Source organism: Leopardus geoffroyi, chromosome A2, assembly GCF_018350155.1.
Source record: "Leopardus geoffroyi isolate Oge1 chromosome A2, O.geoffroyi_Oge1_pat1.0, whole genome shotgun sequence".
In the NCBI taxonomy this organism is placed as follows: domain Eukaryota; kingdom Metazoa; phylum Chordata; class Mammalia; order Carnivora; family Felidae; genus Leopardus; species Leopardus geoffroyi.
The window spans coordinates 91,821,220-91,839,197 of NC_059331.1; the positions used below are offsets into that span (position 1 = coordinate 91,821,220).

Genomic DNA, 17,978 nt, shown 5'->3' on the forward strand with positions numbered 1-17,978 from the left:
AAAAGTGACCAAATTATTTGTACAACAATGTGCTTTATGTCAAATACCTGCCTTCCTTCTATGAGTCTGGAATGCTGGTATACGTTATGCCTATGTGATCAGCTCCCAGTATAAACTCTGGGTGCTAAGTTTCTAATGAGCTTGCCTGATGGCCTTTCACACTTATCACCATTCACTGCTGGGGAAGTTAAGTGTGACTCCACTGGGAGAGGACTCCAGGAGCTTGTGCCTGGTTTCTCCTGGAATTCTGCCTCCCTCTTTCCTTTTCCCAATGTTGATTTTGCTTTGTATTATTTTGCCATAATAAATCTTAGCCATGAGTATCATGAGTATGACAATATGCTAAGTCCTGAGAGACCTCATAGTGAATCATCAAACCTGAGGTTCTTGGGGAGCCCTGACACACGAGTTTTTGTCTTAGCTGATAATACCAGCACTATACTGTTAAACTTTCTGAATGTGTCCTCAGGTCAATAGGTTTTACATACAAGTTCAGTTTTCTACGTCAACTCTTCAGGAAAAAGACACAAGGAAAAGCCACATAAACTTAGAACATGAACTTCACAGGTTTCAATTCTGGTCCCGCTATGTATCAAGTGGGCAAGCTAATATGTCTGGCTCAGTTTCTTCACCTGTCAAATTAGAATAATAATAGTACCTATCTCCAAGGGAGTTGCAATGATTAAATGAGTTCTATATAGAGTACTTAGACTGAACACATGGCATATAGTGCTTTATGTGTGTTATTATTCCCTCACATTAAAAATCTAGATTTTTATTCTTTTGTGGCTTAATTATATTGATACTGTTACCTCCAAGTATTAGATATGTCAAATTTTTTGAAATAAGGCTTTAAAAAATTTAAGCTACAAATAATAAAAACTAAACTACAAAAGACAGAAATGCTTTGGTCTTAAAATGATAAAATTGAAATTAAATCTTGGGAATAAACCCTACTTTAACATTAAAGCTTCTTTTAATACATAAGAATGAAATATAAAACAAAATCTGTCCCTTGGTCACATGAATAGTCTTCTTGAGAATGAGTAGTCATTCATGAGAGTGAACATATAGTCTCATTCCTCTAAAATTTCAAAGATTGTAGAGATCTGTAGCCAGATCAACTGTAGTGCAAGAGGATGATCATGTAAGATAACCACAGAGTCCGCAGTGTCAAAGTGAGGCAACTATTTTTTCCTGCCTATAACTATTATATTTAATTTACTAGTATCCATTTTACAAGATAGCCTATCCCTCCCCCCCCACTGACATTTCAAAAATGTCTCGTGTGTTCTAACTGAATTATAAAGTATGTACTCACTGCTGGACTTAATTGGTTCAGTAGTGTTCCAGGTTCTTAGGAAAGAGAAAAAGCAGAATCCAAGTAGAGAAAGACCATCAACCAGCCCCACCTATAATATCCCTGTCTTATTCCAAATCTGATTAAACAAAAGGTTCTAAGCAACCGCCATGCAACCACAAAATGAGATGAAGAATTATATAAAGGATTTCAAGTTTGAGATAAGTTATTGAGCACAGAGGAATAATGACATGTACTAGTAATAAATAAAGCATAGTAATAAATAATGCATTGCTGACTTCTATTTTTTCATACCTGGGACTTTGACCTCAAACCTGCCAGAATATGAGTCACTAATGACAAGGAACCTTGTGTCCTATTGGAACCACACTCCGTGTGGCTCTATCTAGATGGCTGATATCATCACTGGGCTTACATAAATAAGTGCTTACCTGAATAAATCACTGGCAATTTGCAGAATATTGGCCGAATACCAAACAATTGGCAGAATACCAAAATATAGGCCAAGAAGAGTAGCTATTGAGAATCCATTTACGTGGCAGATTATGATCAGCATTCCCCCTGAAAACAAGCTAAATTAAACCTATTCGTTTTACCTCTCCATTAACATACTCTCTAAGAAAATATTATACCAGATGAAATATCTCTAGTCTAGGTAAGAAAAAGTCAAATTTCCAAAGCATTTTGAACAGTAAATAAGTTCAAACTCACCATTGCAAGTGTACTGACAGTTGGTTTCTTTTCTTTCTTCTCTTTTTTACTGAAAAACAGAAACAGAATTGCACAAAGGCCTTAAAATTATGTAAATTTTTAAATGACTGAATTAACATGGATCCTATATTTTTTTTAATTAATGTTTGTTTTATTTTTAAGAGAGAGAGAGAGACAGAGTATGAGCGAGGAAGAGGCAGAGAGAGAGTGGGAGACACAGAATTCAAAGCAGGCTCCAGGCTCTGAGCTGTCAGCACAGAACCCGACATGGGGCTCGAACTCACAAACCATGAGAGCATGACCTGAGCCAAAGTCAGATGCTTAGCCAACTGAGCCACCCAGGTGCCCCACAGATCCTGTATTTAATAGCAAACAGGACAAAGAAAACATGTCTATATTATTCCATAAAAATATACATTAATAGTATGATCCCATTTATGAACTTTAAAAACGTTTACATGTATCTTAGAAATCTAGATATGTGGTTATCACTGGGTATTGAGATTTCTATCAAAATATTTTCTTCTTTGTGCCTTTGATATTTCCTAATTTTCTATGATGAATACACAGACACATAACTTTTTCAACGAGAAAAAATAATGCTGAAAAAAGAAAGCTTCCTGTTTTTATTCTACAGACAGTCCCCGAATTACAATGGTTTAACTTTAGCACAGCAAGAAAGTGTTATGCATTCATTAGAAACTACACTTCCAACACTGGATTTGGATCTCTTCCCTGGGCTAGCAACATGCAGTACAGTACTCTCTAGTGATGCTAGGCAGCCACAGTGACCTACAGCTCCCAGGCAGCCATGCAATCAATCACAAGGGTAAACAACCCATACACTTAAAACCATCCTGTAACCATACAACCACTCTGTCTTTCAGTACAGTACTCGATAAGTTACATGGGATATTCAACACTTTATTATAAAATAGGCTTTGTGTTAGATAATTTTGCTCAAGTATAGGCTAAGGTAAAGATTCTAAGCAAGTTTAAAGCAGGTTAGGCTAAACTATGATGTTCAGTAGGTTAGATGCCTTAAAGGCATTTTCAACTTTAATGGTATTTTTAACTTAGGATGGGGTTATGGGGATATAAGTTAAGGAAGATGTGTAACTAGAAAATCAGTCATCCTGTCCAGAGTTAATTCCCTTAATTATCATCTAAGTAATTCTAGCAGTTGATATCCTATCTATGTACTACCTAGATATTATCCTTAATCATTCCCTCTACTAATGGAGGGTAGTGGCAATCAGATGCTGGGCATAAACAAACCTAAGAAGAAAGGTAATTAAATCACTTTCTATGAGCTAATCTAATTCTGAAAGGATATCTGGAGCCTTAAATGTACCATTACAACAATAAATTCAATCCAGAAAAGCTATGGTAAAAAAAAAAGGGGGGGGGGGGTCTGTCAACTGTCAGAAAGCTGTCCTCAGGAATAAGAAGGCTAATTACTATTTTGAGCCCAAATTCAAATTAACTAACCTTTTTCTACTCTGTTTTAACTGCCACCTATAGCATGAAAGTAAACCAATCAAAAGCAGTACATATTTTCATATGTACAAATGAAAGACTATTTGAGAGAAAATCACATTATTTTTATACAGATTTTCAAGTTCAAAAGTAAATTCATCTTTGTCTTTGTTCTTTATGCTAAGTGAGGTCAAAGAATTGAAGAGACTTCTAAGGAAAAAAAAATCCACAGCTTACCCCATATTTGGCTTTAAAGTGATGTTAGACGGACATGAAAACACACAAAATACACAAACATAAGTCTTCAGATTTGGTCCCACCCTATTCCCAGTAAAGCATGGTTTCAGTATCTCTGGAACCAGGATGAGAGGAAAAAAATAGTCACACATAATTGAATTTTAGCTCCAGCCTTTTTATTTATTTTTTCATTCTCTAAAACTGTTGCTACTCTGAAGAATTGATAATGTTCCAGATGCTGGCTAAGTAAACACTTCCCATACACAATCTCATTTAATCTTATCTCAATCTCTTCAAGGCAGGCACATTTTTGTCGTTCTGTCAGAGCCGAGAAAACTGTAGGTGAAGAGAGTTCATGAACTTGCTCAAGGTCACACAGCTGCAATAAAGCCAAGTTTAAGCGGAAAAGTCTATCCCCCAAACACCAAGCTATTCAGTGCAACCTCAGGCTTCTGAGATACCACTTTATATAGAAATGCACTTCCACATTGATCTCTCATCCCTACTAGATTATTCATTTATCCCCATCAGCTTGAAACGCAGTGTTTACAAAAGGCAAGTTGCTTGTTAAACCTTTACAAATACACAGATTCCAAATGACATTATCATCCAAGCATTATATATACTAGCAAAGCCATGTGCTTCTTTATAATTCCAATTTAGAACACAGAGTTAAAAGAAAAAAACTCATAGAAAAAAAAGACCAGCTTTGTGGTTATCAGAGGTGGTGGGAGGTAGGGAATAGATGGAAGTTGATCCAAAGATACAAAGATAAAGAAGTCCCAAGGATATAATGTACAACATGATGAGTACAGTTAACATGAGTACATGATGAATGCCTTATGATATATGTGAAAGTTGTTGAGAGTAGATCCTAAGAGTTCTCACCGCAAGCAGAAAAAAATTTGTTTTTTTCTTTTTATTTTACGTGTATGACAGATGTTAATTAAATGTACTGTGATAATCATTTCACAGTGTATGTAAGTCACACCATTACGCTGTATACCTTAAGCTTATATAGTGTTGTATGTCAATTGTATCTCAATAAACCTGGAAGAAAACATATAGTTATATTAAGAACAGATTAAAATCAATGATGATGGGCATAGTTTAATAAGAATTACTTAAGTAAAAAAAAAAACAATTTTTTTTGTTTAAAAAGTCTGTAGGCCATGATAAGAACCAATAATAAAAATGAAGGTATGTACAGGCTCCAACAAATTTCTTTACTATTTCTTTCCACATACCCTCAATACTTCTTATGCCAATACTCCTGTTTGTGTATTAAGGACACAGTTCTTTAAGAGATGTAGTAAAACAAAAATTAAAAACAAAAACGGAAATATCTTTCTTCCACTCTATGGAGTCTTTTTCCTTTTGTGTATATGAAATTTTTTATTATGAAACCTTTCAAATAGAACAATTAAAAGAATACTAATAATGACTACCCATACAAGATCCACCTAGATTCAACAATTGTTAACATTTTGACCATATGTTCTTTAATTACATAAGTATATATTATCATCGTTAATATTTTGCTGAGCCATTTGAAAGTAAGTTGCAAACATCATGGCACTTCACATATTTTCCCACCATTTTCACTTTTCAGAAAATTAACAGCAATTCGGCTATCATCTAATATCCAACCTACAAACTGCCCAAGGATGTTTTCTATAGGTTTTTCCTTTTTTTGATTTGAACTCAGATATAATCAAGGTTCGCACATTACACTGGGTGGTTTTTCCTATTTAGTCTCTTTTTTTAAGTCTAGAAGTCCTTCTGCCCCCTCTCCCCACATTGACTTTTTGTAGTAACAGATGTCATATAGAATGTCCCACATCTTGGATACGTCAGTTTCAAACTGAGTCCAAACTGAGATGTGCAGTAAGCACAAAATACACAGGTTTGAATATGTAGTATGAAAAAGAGAATGTAAACTATATCAATAATTCTGATCACATACAGAAATAATATCTTAGACATAAAACTTAAAGTGCCTGGGCTCTTTAAAATATACTTTTCAAAATTAATTTCACCTGTTTCTTCTTATGTTCTTAATGCTGCTACTAGAAAATTAACCATTACAAATGTGGCTCACATTACATTTCTGTTGGACAGCAACAGTCTAGAAGCTTGATAGGATTCAGTCTAAATGTTTCTGCAAACGTACTTCCTGGGTGGTGTCATGTCACTAATACAGGACTCTACCAGGTCTGATTACATGGTTAAGATCGCTAACTGCAAAAAACCTCTCCACTGAAAATCCCCCACTTTCCTTTTTTCCAATTACAAAAAATTGGGGAGAATTCTTAGACAAAACTTTTCTCTGAGTCATTAACGATCCCTACCAATCTTTGCCTGAATCAACTATTAACAATGTAGGTTCCAAATATGATAGCTGGCATTCTGTGAAGTGAAGAACATTCCGTTATTCTCACCACCTCTCCCACCTTTTTATTTTCCTCTTGTATACGGTATTTCATAACCCAGCACAGTGAAGCCAGCTCCTGTGTCTTTTTTTGACAATTCCACTGAACAACATACTTACTCCAGGCTCACTCTGCATCTCCCCCCATCCCACACATGGGGGTACAGATTCCATTTAGTGAGCAATGGTATTTAGAAACCAAGATCTGGCACGAAGGTACTCACTCCTACTGTCCCTTTCAGTGGACAGAAAGTGAACTATTTTAAAATTCATGAGTTCATATTGAAGTTTCCAGTTCAAATTTAACATTTTCTAAAAACTTACTTGATGTCCATATTTGTATTTCTTTTCTTCCACACTGAAAAGTTTGGTGCCTAATAATATTACTGTATTTACTAATTTATTTTATTTTACCATTTTTATTACAATTGACAACTACCAATGAACCTACTGAGCAAAGTTTAAAACTTCCTGCTTAGCGCACTGTGAGCAAAATTTACTGAAAATTCCCCTATGGGGTTCCATTACCAATAATTTCAGACAATGCTAGTAGCTTCATTGGCACGAGTCTTTTCGTAATTTTCTTCTACAAGGGTCAGCTATTCCTTGCCTTTAAAAAAAAGAAAAAAGAAAAAAGAAAATCAACAGCTAAATGCAGTTTTGGCCTTTGGTCCCGTCTGCCATGCCACAAACATGAAATGTTTACGTGACCGGGATGTTTACGGTTTACCAGAAAGCGCGAGACTACACCACGAGGCAGAGCACACGCAGCACCATGTTCGGGTGCGTCGTGGCGGGTAGAGCGGAGTTTCTAAAACACAGAAAGGGATGCGAAATCACTGGCGTGTGTGGAGCCGCAAGACTGAGAAGCTCACCGAGGCCGTGGGAAGATGTAAACGTTGTCCTCAACTCAGCCGGCGAACTTCTGCAGAAAACCCCCTTGCGTTTAAGGTTAAAAAATATCATCGCCACCATCAACTCTTCAGTTATTACAGAGCCGGAGGCTAGAAACAAATCTCCCAAATCTCAAGACGTCTAAATTGTGAAAGCGAAACAAACTGGCTACCTTTTTTCGCCCATTTTCCAGAACTTCTTCTCTGCTCTTCCATTGCTGCCTCCTTCAAGATCCATCGCGACCTGAGGAGACACCACAGGCCCCGAGTCAGATGCGGAAACCGCAGGAAGCGGAGGGGACACTCCGCGAGAGCGGTTGGAGGACGGGGGCGCATCGCGGCCTTTGCCCGACGCCTCCGCCGCTGCATCTGTCCGTCCCGTCTGCCCTCGGGCGCGGTGATGCTTCTCCCGGCTCCGGCCACGGGCTCAGACTCCCGCTTCCCGCACCGCGCCCCCTCTACGCGCGCTCGGGCCGCAGAACCCAGCGCGGGTGGCGAGCGCAGAAAACGGGGGTGGGGGGGCTGGGGTGCCTCAGGAGCTCCGCGGGGGACTCTAGTGCTCACCTCGCTTGCCCTCCACTCCCCCTGCGGACTTGCTAAGAGGAATGGTCCCTTCTCTCTTCTCCGAAGTTTTCCTCCCACGGGGGACCAAGCTCAGGAAATTGGAGAGCCCGAGCCTTCCCTGCGAACTTGTCCCCATCTAGCCCTCAGCTTCGCGCGTCCCTACCTCGGGCTATCTTTCGGAACTTCGACCGAGATGTTGATTTTTGAAAGAAGAGATTCAGATTTTAAAGCAAAGACCCGGCGGATGCGAACAGCAGCCCCGGCTTCTTAGAGCCGGGAGGAGCCGCTCGTATGCACCCAGTTTCCTGCGTCCCAGGGAGTGAGGCGAGAGGTGCAGCCCACAACCCGGCGCTCCTCGTGCCCAGCCAATCAGCCTCACCGAGCCGGGTCGCTCCCGGGCCCTCTGGCTTGAATGCTGATTGCGCGAGTTACGAAACAGGTTGGATTTGCAAGAGGTGTGTCCTCCTTTCTGTTTCCCCTCAGCATAAGAGTCAGGAGACAAACACTTATCAGCTGAATCACTGGGGACGGGTACCTCTATAGAGTCATGTCTCTACATGTCCACATCACGCTCCATATCCGTGAAATTATACACATATATACATACACACGTGTATATTTTGTATGTATATACAGATTATATATTTGTATATCTATGTATATATTTTGTATATATAATATATATACATATAATTTACATGTACACATGCATGTACATATAATATACATGTACATATAATGTACATATAAATATACAGAAATAATACACATATATAATCGGTATTTATGTAAATATACATATTTATAAATTCCATTAATAGCTAATTTAATTTACTTTATTAATTCTAATTACATATTTATATATTCACATACATATATAATATATATATAATATATACATGTGTGTTAACACAAGCTAAACTTTGCTTTCTAGCAGCATCTGTAAAAAAGCCAGGTGAAAATTTTCTGCAAGAGTCTTTAGTATGCTTGACAGTTTCGGAGGTATATCTGTGCATCTTTTACTTCAAGATAAATGGAAGGAAATAGGAAGATTTTAAATATGTAAATCGAGACGGATATTTCAGGGTAAAAATAATATTTAAAAGCATGTAACCTTTACAGATTTTAGCCATCCAATCAAGGCCCACATTTTCCCCAAGGCATTTCTTTTTATTTTTTCAATGTTTACTTATTTTTGAGAGAGAGAAAGAGCATGAGCAGAGAAAGGGCAGAGACAGGGAGACACAGAATCCAAAGCAGGCTCCAGATTCTGAGCTGTCAGCACAGAGCAGGTGGGGCTCCAACCCACTGACCGTGAGATCATGACCCCAGCTGAAGTCAGACGCCCAACCTAGTGAGCCACCCAGGAGCCCCACCCCAAGGCATTTCTAAACATTTACACTTTAATTGGGATTATTAAAGAAAAGTATTGTGTATTTACCATATTACATTAGTTGTAATTTAATTCCATATTTACTGCTACCATTTACTATTTTCCTATCTACTTTTTTCTTCACTTTGATGAAAATTAAGTGCAATCTTTGCAATAAAATTCATAAAGCAATGTTAACTCACATCAGAGCTTTTCTTACTTCTTATAAACCTAGGGGAAACGAATGCTTTTGTCACCTTTAGTCTTCGTTCTCTGACTCAACATGTGTGCCTCTTGGCTAGCTGCAGAAATTTAAAAGAAGAAAAACCTTTTTTTTTTTTTTTTTTACTGCGTAGTGTATTTTCCCTACTTTATTTAAGAAAAACATACTTTTCAAAGCCCTAATTTCCTTTCCATCTTTCACTCCAAATATTCCACGTCATATTCTAGTTTTTCTTTAGATTGTACCAATCTTTCGCCTTTTACCAAATATTCTATGCCTTGATTTTTTTTCTTAGCCATACAATCAAGTTTCTTTGCAAACTGTAAATTAGATACCACTAATTTTCTGTGTTCTAATTGGATATGCATGTGTTCAGCATTGGTTCATTGATTAAAAGCTTAACACCAACCACCTGGGTCCACCTGGAGCAAATGTATAAAGCTTTCATCTTTTTTGCATCCATTTTTAATGTGATTAATCAATCTGCTGTCTGTTTCCACTGTTGTTTTACTTTGTCCCACCTTTAACTTATGTGATCTTGTTATATTTTATGTATCTGTGTAAATGACCTTAAATCCTCCCTAAAACAATGCAGGATGTTTCTTTAAAGTATAATATTATGGTAATACTGTGTCTACAGGCTTGAGCTTCAAGTGAAAACCTTTATCAAGGACATAGGTAGCTTAAGGATTAGAATAGCCCAAAGAGTTTTTAATAAAGCTCCCTTTTTCTATTGTACATTTTTCTAAATTTCTTCACTCCACTGGCCTGAAAATACGGACATAAAATATGATAAACCTAAAACAATTGACTGGCCAAGCTACTTCTAAGCCACAGTCTTGACTTCTTTAAAGATTTTGACTCCTGTCAGCATTACTGCTCACTACTCCTGGTAATATCTAACAACTGAACTTGGCATTTCCTCCTCAAGCTTCATTAATTTCCAGTGAAACCCAAGTCTTCACTCACATACCTTCATACAAGCTGCTACTTTTCCTTTTAAAAGTGTACTTCCCAGGATGCCTGGGTGGCTCAGTCATTTAAGCATCCAACTTCAGCTCAGGTCATGATCTCACCATTTGTGGGTTCAAGCCACATGTTGGACTTTGTACTTACAGTTCAGAGCCTGGAGCCTGCTTTGGATTTTGTGTCTCCCTCTCTCTGCTCCCCCTGCTCGTGCTCTGTCTCTCTGTCTCTCAAAAATAAATAAACATTGAAAAAAAATTTTCTTTAAGTGTGCCTCCTCATAATTCTACACCTTCCTGTCCTCCACCAGCATGCAGTCCTTTTACCAACTTGTCTCTGCCCCCCCCCCACACTCAACATTTGTGTCCATTCACATACATATGGGAATAATGCTAACTCCTATTTCCTAAGCACTGTCCATGTACCAGGAACTATCCCGAGCACTTGAAAGAGAGTAACTCTTTTAATCCTCACAAGAATCCTATGAAGTGGGTACTATTATTGTTGCTCCCATTTTACACTGGGAGAAACCAAGGTTTCCATGATTTGCCCAAAGTCACATAATTGGTAAGCAGCTGACCCAGGACCTGAGGGCAGTCCGGCTCCCCTCACTAAACTCTTAACCACCAGTCTACACTACAGTACACTATTACAGTGCACTCCACTACACTGCCTTTCTGAGCCCCATGAAACACTTTCATCTATGATACCATCTTAGAAAACATGCAATGGTTCCCTACCACTAATTATATCTAAGAGTTTCCACCTAACTTTGAAGGACTTCTCTCTGACCATCTTCCTAATTCTTAATTCTTTTTTTTTAATTTTGTTTTTTAACATTTATTTTTGAGAGACAGAGAGAGACAGCATGAGCAGGGAAGGGGCAGAGAGAGAGAAGGAGACACAGAATCTGAAGCAGGCTGCAGGCTGAGCAAGCTGTCAGCACAGAGCCTGATGCGGGGCTCGAACCCACAAACCGTGGGATCATAACCTGAGCCGAAGCCGGAAGTTCAACCGACTGAGCCACCCAGGCGCCTCTCTTTTTCATAATTCTAAGTGAAAATCTTTCCACATGTAAATCTGTAACTAAGTTGATTTACAACTTCAGTACCTGACTCCACTCAACAATTTGGGACTTAGAGTCAGAACAGATTTAGGTACCATTTCTGGTCTTTTTTTTTGCTGCATAACTTTGAACAGGTTACTTCTCTTTCGGTTAAGTCTTTGGTAGAGAGGGGATAATAATGGTACTTTACAGTGTCATTGAAAGATTAGGTGATTTGTGTATTAAAAAGATTTGTACAGTACCTGAAACACCCCAAACACTTAACAATTGCTATAAATTAGTAATAATATCCCTTCTTCATCTCTTTCTGCCCTTTCCTGGTGCTCTTCAGCACTCTTGTTTGTAGCTACATTTATTTATTCTCTGTTACTTTCAGTAGAGTAATAGAGAAAAAAAACTAGCACCAAAATACTAAGGAAAATGAACACATCTTCTTTGCTGACACTCCTCCCCATCTATCACCGTGAATACTGAATACTGCAATATTGCAATAACTTCAAAGCTGGCCTCTCTACTTCTACCTTTACCCCTCTTTAATGGTCTCTCTCCACCCCTTCCCTCCCCAAAGTCCACTGTTAAGAGTAAGTCAAATTCTGTCACCATCCCCTGATTTCCTCTCTCAGAGTAAAATTCAAAATCCTTCAATGGCTTGTAAGTCCCTACATGATCTGGCCCACTCTCACTTCTCATTTCATCTCCTAGTACTCTTCCCTCATTCTGTTCCAGTCTCATCAGCCTCTGTTCTTTGAACAACCAAGCATGCCCCTACATTGGGACATTTACTCTTACCATTACCTCTGCCGGAAACTCTCTTCCCTTAAGATAGCTATACAGCATGACTCATTTCCTCATTTTTTCAAGCCTTTACTCAAATGTCACGCTATTTTGCTTGAAGCACTGAGAAACAGTGTCTGGCACGTGGTAAATGCTTATGAAATATGTGTTAAGTAAATGAATGGAAAAAAATGAAGGAACCACTTGACTCAGAACTTGTGGATTAAGTATAAAATTATATAAAACATTTTGATTCTAAGACAGAACATTGTTCTTATTTTGTCTGCTGCTTAAAATTTTTCTAATTCTTTGAAAATAATTATTAATTCCAATAATGGAATATTTCTTCATAGATCTGAATTTCACTTCAGTCAGTATTTATTCCACAAACATTTACTGAATACCTGCCATATGCCAAATATTGTGCTAAATGGTAGTGATGGATGATTTAATCATATTCTGCCTTCAGGGAGACTGTAAGATTATTTTACCTGTAGAAGTTCTGCTGGCCTGATAGTCTGCAATTGTGTATTTTACTTATTTGTTTGTATAGCAGTTGGTGTAGTGTTTTTCCAATAGGAGGGATTCCATAAAAACTATCAGGCTACTCGCCTTATTTTCTTTCAAACTATTTGCCATCCCAAATAACATTAACCTCCTCAGAAACACACTTTCTACCCTACCTCAAGCAAAGCTAATATGCGAACATGTAGCAAATGACTCAGTCTTAAATGTGACGAGTACCTGCCTTGGAAGTCTCATAAGTGATGAGTTTCTCCCAGTGCATTGAAATATTAGAGATAAGATGTGGAAGGCCTACCAGTATTTTAGCTATTCTTATTAGTTCTTCTTATTTTACAGCCTGTTAAACAATGCACAGATAAATCTTTATTCCAGTTCCTTCTTTTTTAATTTCCGTAAATGTATTATTAACAAATGTTTGTATTTCTTATATGTGAAATTTTTAAAAGCTTACAACTCTGCCATGAAGAGAAAATCCATTACATGTGTTTCTATCAATCAACAGGCATTAACTAAAAATGTACTGTGAAGAAAGTATAGGCTCTCTGGTCATATTTTCAGATAAATATTTATATCCTAGCTCCTTCAACCCTTTATTATTTTCTCAAGCCCCTCTTAAAATTTGTGTATTGTGCTTTTCACCTACTTTCCCTTCTTCTCCTAAGAAGGGGGTTTTTAATTCTTAAGAAGTTTTTTTCCCATGCTCCTTTTGTTGTAAATCTTATGTGCTTCTTTCCCTGATCTCTCCAATAATTCATGTCCCCTCTTTCTCCTCACTCCTCTATTTTTTTTTATAATATATGAAATTTATTGTCAAATTGGTTTCCATAAAACACCCAGTGCTCATCCCAAAAGGTGCCCTCCTCAATACCCATTACCCACCCTCTCCTCCCTCCCACCCCCCATCAACCCTCAGTTTGTTCTCAGTTTTTAACAGTCTCTTATGCTTTGGCTCTCTCCCACTCTAACCTCTTTTTTTTTTTTTTTTTCTTTTTTCCTCCCCCTCCCCCATGGGTTCCTGTTAGGTTTCTCAGGATCCACATAAGAGTGAAACCATATGGTATCTGTCTTTCTCTGTATGGCTTATTTCACTTAGCATCACACTCTCCAGTTCCATCCACGTTGCTACAAAAGGCCATATTTCATTTTTTCTCATTGCCACGTAGTATTCCATTGTGTATATAAACCACAATTTCTTTATCCATTCATCAGTTGATGGACATTTAGGCTCTTTCCATAATTTGGCTATTGTTGAGAGTCCTGCTATGAACATTGGGGTACAAGTGCCCCTATGCATCAGTACTCCTGTATCCCTTGGATAAATTCCTAGCAGTGCTATTGCTGGGTCATAGGGTAGGTCTATTTTTAATTTTCTGAGGAACCTCCACACTGCTTTCCAGAGCGGCTGCACCAATTTGCATTCCCACCAACAGTGCAAGAGGGTTCCCGTTTCTCCACATCCTCGCCAGCATCTAGAGTCTCCTGATTTGTTCATTTTGGCCACTCTGACTGGCGTGAGGTGATACCTGAGTGTGGTTTTGATTTGTATTTCCCTGATAAGGAGCGACGCTGAACATCTTTTCATGTGCCTGTTGGCCATCCGGATGTCTTCTTTAGAGAAGTGTCTATTCATGTTTTCTGCCCATTTCTTCACTGGGTTATTTGTTTTTCGGGTGTGGAGTTTGGTGAGCTCTTTATAGATTCTGGATACTAGCCCTTTGTCCGATATGTCATTTGCAAATATCTTTTCCCATTCCGTTGGTTGCCTTTTAGTTTTGTTGGTTCTTTCCTTTGCTGTGCAGAAGCTTTTTATCTTCATAAGGTCCCAGTAATTCACTTTTGCTTTTAATTCCCTTGCCTTTGGGGATGTGTCGAGTAAGAGATTGCTACGGCTGAGGTCAGAGAGGTCTCTTCCTGCTTTCTCCTCTAAGGTTTTGATGGTTTCCTGTCTCACATTCAGGTCCTTTATCCATTTTGAGTTTATTTTTGTGAATGGTGTGAGAAAGTGGTCTAGTTTCAACCTTCTGCATGTTGCTGTCCAGTTCTCCCAGCACCATTTGTTAAAGAGGCTGTCTTTTTTCCATTGGATGTTCTTTCCTGCTTTGTCAAAGATGAGTTGACCATACGTTTGTGGGTCTAGTTCTGGGGGTTCTATTCTATTCCATTGGTCTATGTGTCTGTTTTTGTGCCAATACCATGCTGTCTTGATAATGACAGCTTTGTAGTAGAGGCTAAAGTCTGGGATTGTGATGCCTCCTGCTTTGGTCTTCTTCTTCAAAATTCCTTTGGCTATTCGGGGCCTTTTGTGGTTCCATATGAATTTTAGGATTGCTTGTTCTAGTTTCGAGAAGAATGCTGGTGCAATTTTGATTGGGATTGCATTGAATGTGTAGATCGCTTTGGGTAGTATTGACATTTTGACAATATTTATTTTTCCAATCCATGAGCAGGGAATGTCTTTCCATTTCTTTAAATCTTCTTCAATTTCCTTCGTAAGCTTTCTATAGTTTTCAGCATACAGATCCTTTACATCTTTGGTTAGATTTATTCCTAGGTATTTTATGCTTCTTGGTGCAATTGTGAATGGGATCAGTTTCTTTATTTGTCTTTCTGTTGCTTCATTGTTAGTGTATAAGAATGCAACTGATTTCTGTACATTGATTTTGTATCCTGCGACTTTGCTGAATTCACGTATCAGTTCTAGCAGACTTTTGGTGGAGTCTATCGGATTTTCCATGTATAATATCATGTCATCTGCAAAGAGCGAAAGCTTGACTTCATCTTTGCCAATTTTGATGCCTTTGATTTCCTTTTGTTGTCTGATTGCTGATGCTAGAACTTCCAGCACTATGTTAAACAACAGCGGTGAGAGTGGGCATCCTTGTCGTGTTCCTGATCTCAGGGAAAAAGCTCTCAGTTTTTCCCCGTTGAGGATGATGTTAGCTGTGGGCTTTTCATAAATGGCTTTTATGATCTTTAAGTATGTTCCTTCTATCCCGCTCACTCCTCTATTTTGCTAGTCTGAGTCTAAACTTAAGGGTCATCAGTATTGTGAAAGAAGGAATAGAAGTTCATGTTGATGATCTTAAACGACCTGAGTCACAGAGAGAATATGCCTGAAATGGCCAGTCCAAAGAGCAAGACAAATGACTCAGTTGTGGCAATAACAATAAAGGATCCACATATTCTCTACCCACTTAGGTATAATTGCTTTTTATGTATGAGGACATGTGACTGTCTTAATGACAAGGAACACTGAATGGCTGGCTGTATGTAAACTCACATTGGATTACCGCCAATAACTTCTATGCACAAATGCACTGAAAAAAAAAAAAAAACAGGAACAAAAAATAGACTCTTAACAGACTCTATTCATTTCCAAAGAGGTTGTTTCTAGTAATATCATTTCGCCAACGATGCAACATTGAAATGGTGATCAGGTGATAATAAATTGACTTAAATTAAATGATTTAGCCATGTGTCTGTCAGTCAATGGCAAATAGAAACCTGAATTTTACTCCTCTATGAACCCTTCTCTGCCTATACCAGCCAGAAGTGATTTCTACTCCTTTTCAATACTGCAGCTCATTATCTGTACCTCTAATTGGGTATTTATTATTAATATCATTTATGTTAGGATTTTTTTATATATTTTTGCAGTACAGCAACTTACACAAAATAAAGGTTCAATAAATGCTTTTTGAAAATATTAAGTGTTGCAAGTCTGACGTCAAAGATACCTTCATAGGATTTAGACCAGTAGGCTAACTGCCAAAGCCACCATTGGGGTCTTTTTGAAAGTTCTATAGTCTGTATCAGCCTTAAAAATGCATTAGAGAGCCATCTCTCTGAGTAGGTCGTTGTCCTCTAGTAAGATAAATCTGCCATTATACCACAAGGTGAGTTTTTTTTTAATGAATTACAGGAGTAATGGGAGAGAACAGTAAGATGAAGAGAAGGTGTGAATGAAGTGGGGCTCAAGAGGCTTTGAATTCCATCCTCATCATTTATGAGCTGAGTGCCTTTGAACAGGTTACACAGTCTCTCAAAACCTTGACTTCTCCCTCCCTAAAATGGAGACAGTAAAAGAATCCTACCTAGGTTGTTGTTCCCTACCTAGGAAGTAAATCAAGTAAGACTTGAAAAGTGTTTGGTACTGAGTAACTAGGATTTTTATCCAGATATCCTGATAAAAATGACCCATGAACTACCAAGACAGGAATAAAAATTTTGTTAAGCCTCCAACCTTCGATTTGGGCTCAGGTCATGGACTCAGGGTTCATGAGTTTGAGTCAACAGTGAGTTTGAGTTGACAGCCTGCTTGGGATTCTCTGTCTCCTTTCTCGCTGCACCTCCCCCGCCTTCTCAAAATAAATATATAAACTCAAAATTTTTTTACAAAAAGAACTTGAGAGCAAAAGTGTAATGACAAGAAAGGGCTAGTGATAGACATTGATAGAAAATAATGAAATGGAAATAATTATAATTATTTTAAATAAAGCTAAAAAGAACAGAAAATTATCTTGAAGAAATTCAAATTTAAAGGCAACAATGAACCAAATGGCTATTCATTGCAAATATCACAGTGAGTTAACATTCTTAATATAGAAAGAGCTCATAGAAATTGATAAGAAAATTCAAAGGCTAAAACAGAACCGGTCAAAAGACACAAAAAGGCGATAGTGCACTGGTGAAAAATTTGCACAAAAAAGGCAATAGCGCACTGGTGAAAAAAGATCGATCGAGTGAAACATTCACACTAACTGCAAAAAACGCAAATTAAAACAGCAAAAGACTTTTTGAAAAAACAAGACTATCAAGTGTTCACAAAAGTGAAGTAAAATAGGTAGTAAGTGAAAACTGTAAAAATGAATAGGGAAACAATGTGACAATATATACATTAAATATGTATGTTTGACTTAATTCAGTTTTAGGAAACTTGTCCTAAAGAAATAACTCAAAGTAGAAAAAAAATCAGGCAGAAAGATGTTTATTGCTGCTTTATTTGATAACAGCATAAAATGAGAAGTGATCTAAATATGTAACCACATATGAATGGCTGAATAAATTATATGGTCACTTAAAGCAAGTATAACATAATATGTGCTTGCGGGGTGCCTGGGTGGCTCAGTCAGTTAAGCATCTGACTCTTGATTTTGGTTCAGGTCAAAATCTCATGGGTTTGTGAGTTCAAGCCCCATTGTTAGTGTGGAGCCTGACTGGGATTCTCTCTTTCCCTCTCTCTCTTTCTGCCCCTCTCCACTTACTTGTGAGTTTGCACATGAGCTCCCCCCCACACACTCTCTCTCTCTCTCAATGTAAATAAACTTTTAAAAGAATGTGCTCACAAAGAGTTTGTAATTACATTCAAAACTACATATGTTACTATTCATGGAAAAGGCTAGGGGAAAATTGCAAC

The 17,978-nt window shown here is 37.9% G+C and overlaps 1 protein-coding gene across 6 annotated transcripts in view; it reads right to left on the reverse strand.

The window, feature by feature from the left end:
• Nucleotides 1-17,978, reverse strand: part of ABCB1 (ATP binding cassette subfamily B member 1) — a 242,136-nt gene that overhangs the window by 108,369 nt on the left and 115,789 nt on the right. Inside the window, exons 1-4 of one of the 6 annotated variants that reach the window (XM_045494676.1) lie at nt 7,800-8,045; nt 7,246-7,316; nt 3,749-3,863; nt 2,033-2,081 (exon numbers count right to left, since the gene is read on the reverse strand). In XM_045494676.1, coding sequence (XP_045350632.1) covers nt 2,033-2,081; nt 3,749-3,863; nt 7,246-7,288 — 207 coding nt within the window. In that variant the 5' untranslated portion in view covers nt 7,289-7,316; nt 7,800-8,045. Of the gene's footprint in view, nt 1-2,032; nt 2,082-3,748; nt 3,864-7,054; nt 7,202-7,245; nt 7,317-7,799; nt 8,046-17,978 lie in introns of those variants that run through there. The other 5 variants (XM_045494681.1, XM_045494677.1, XM_045494678.1 and 2 more) reach the window with 5 other exon arrangements.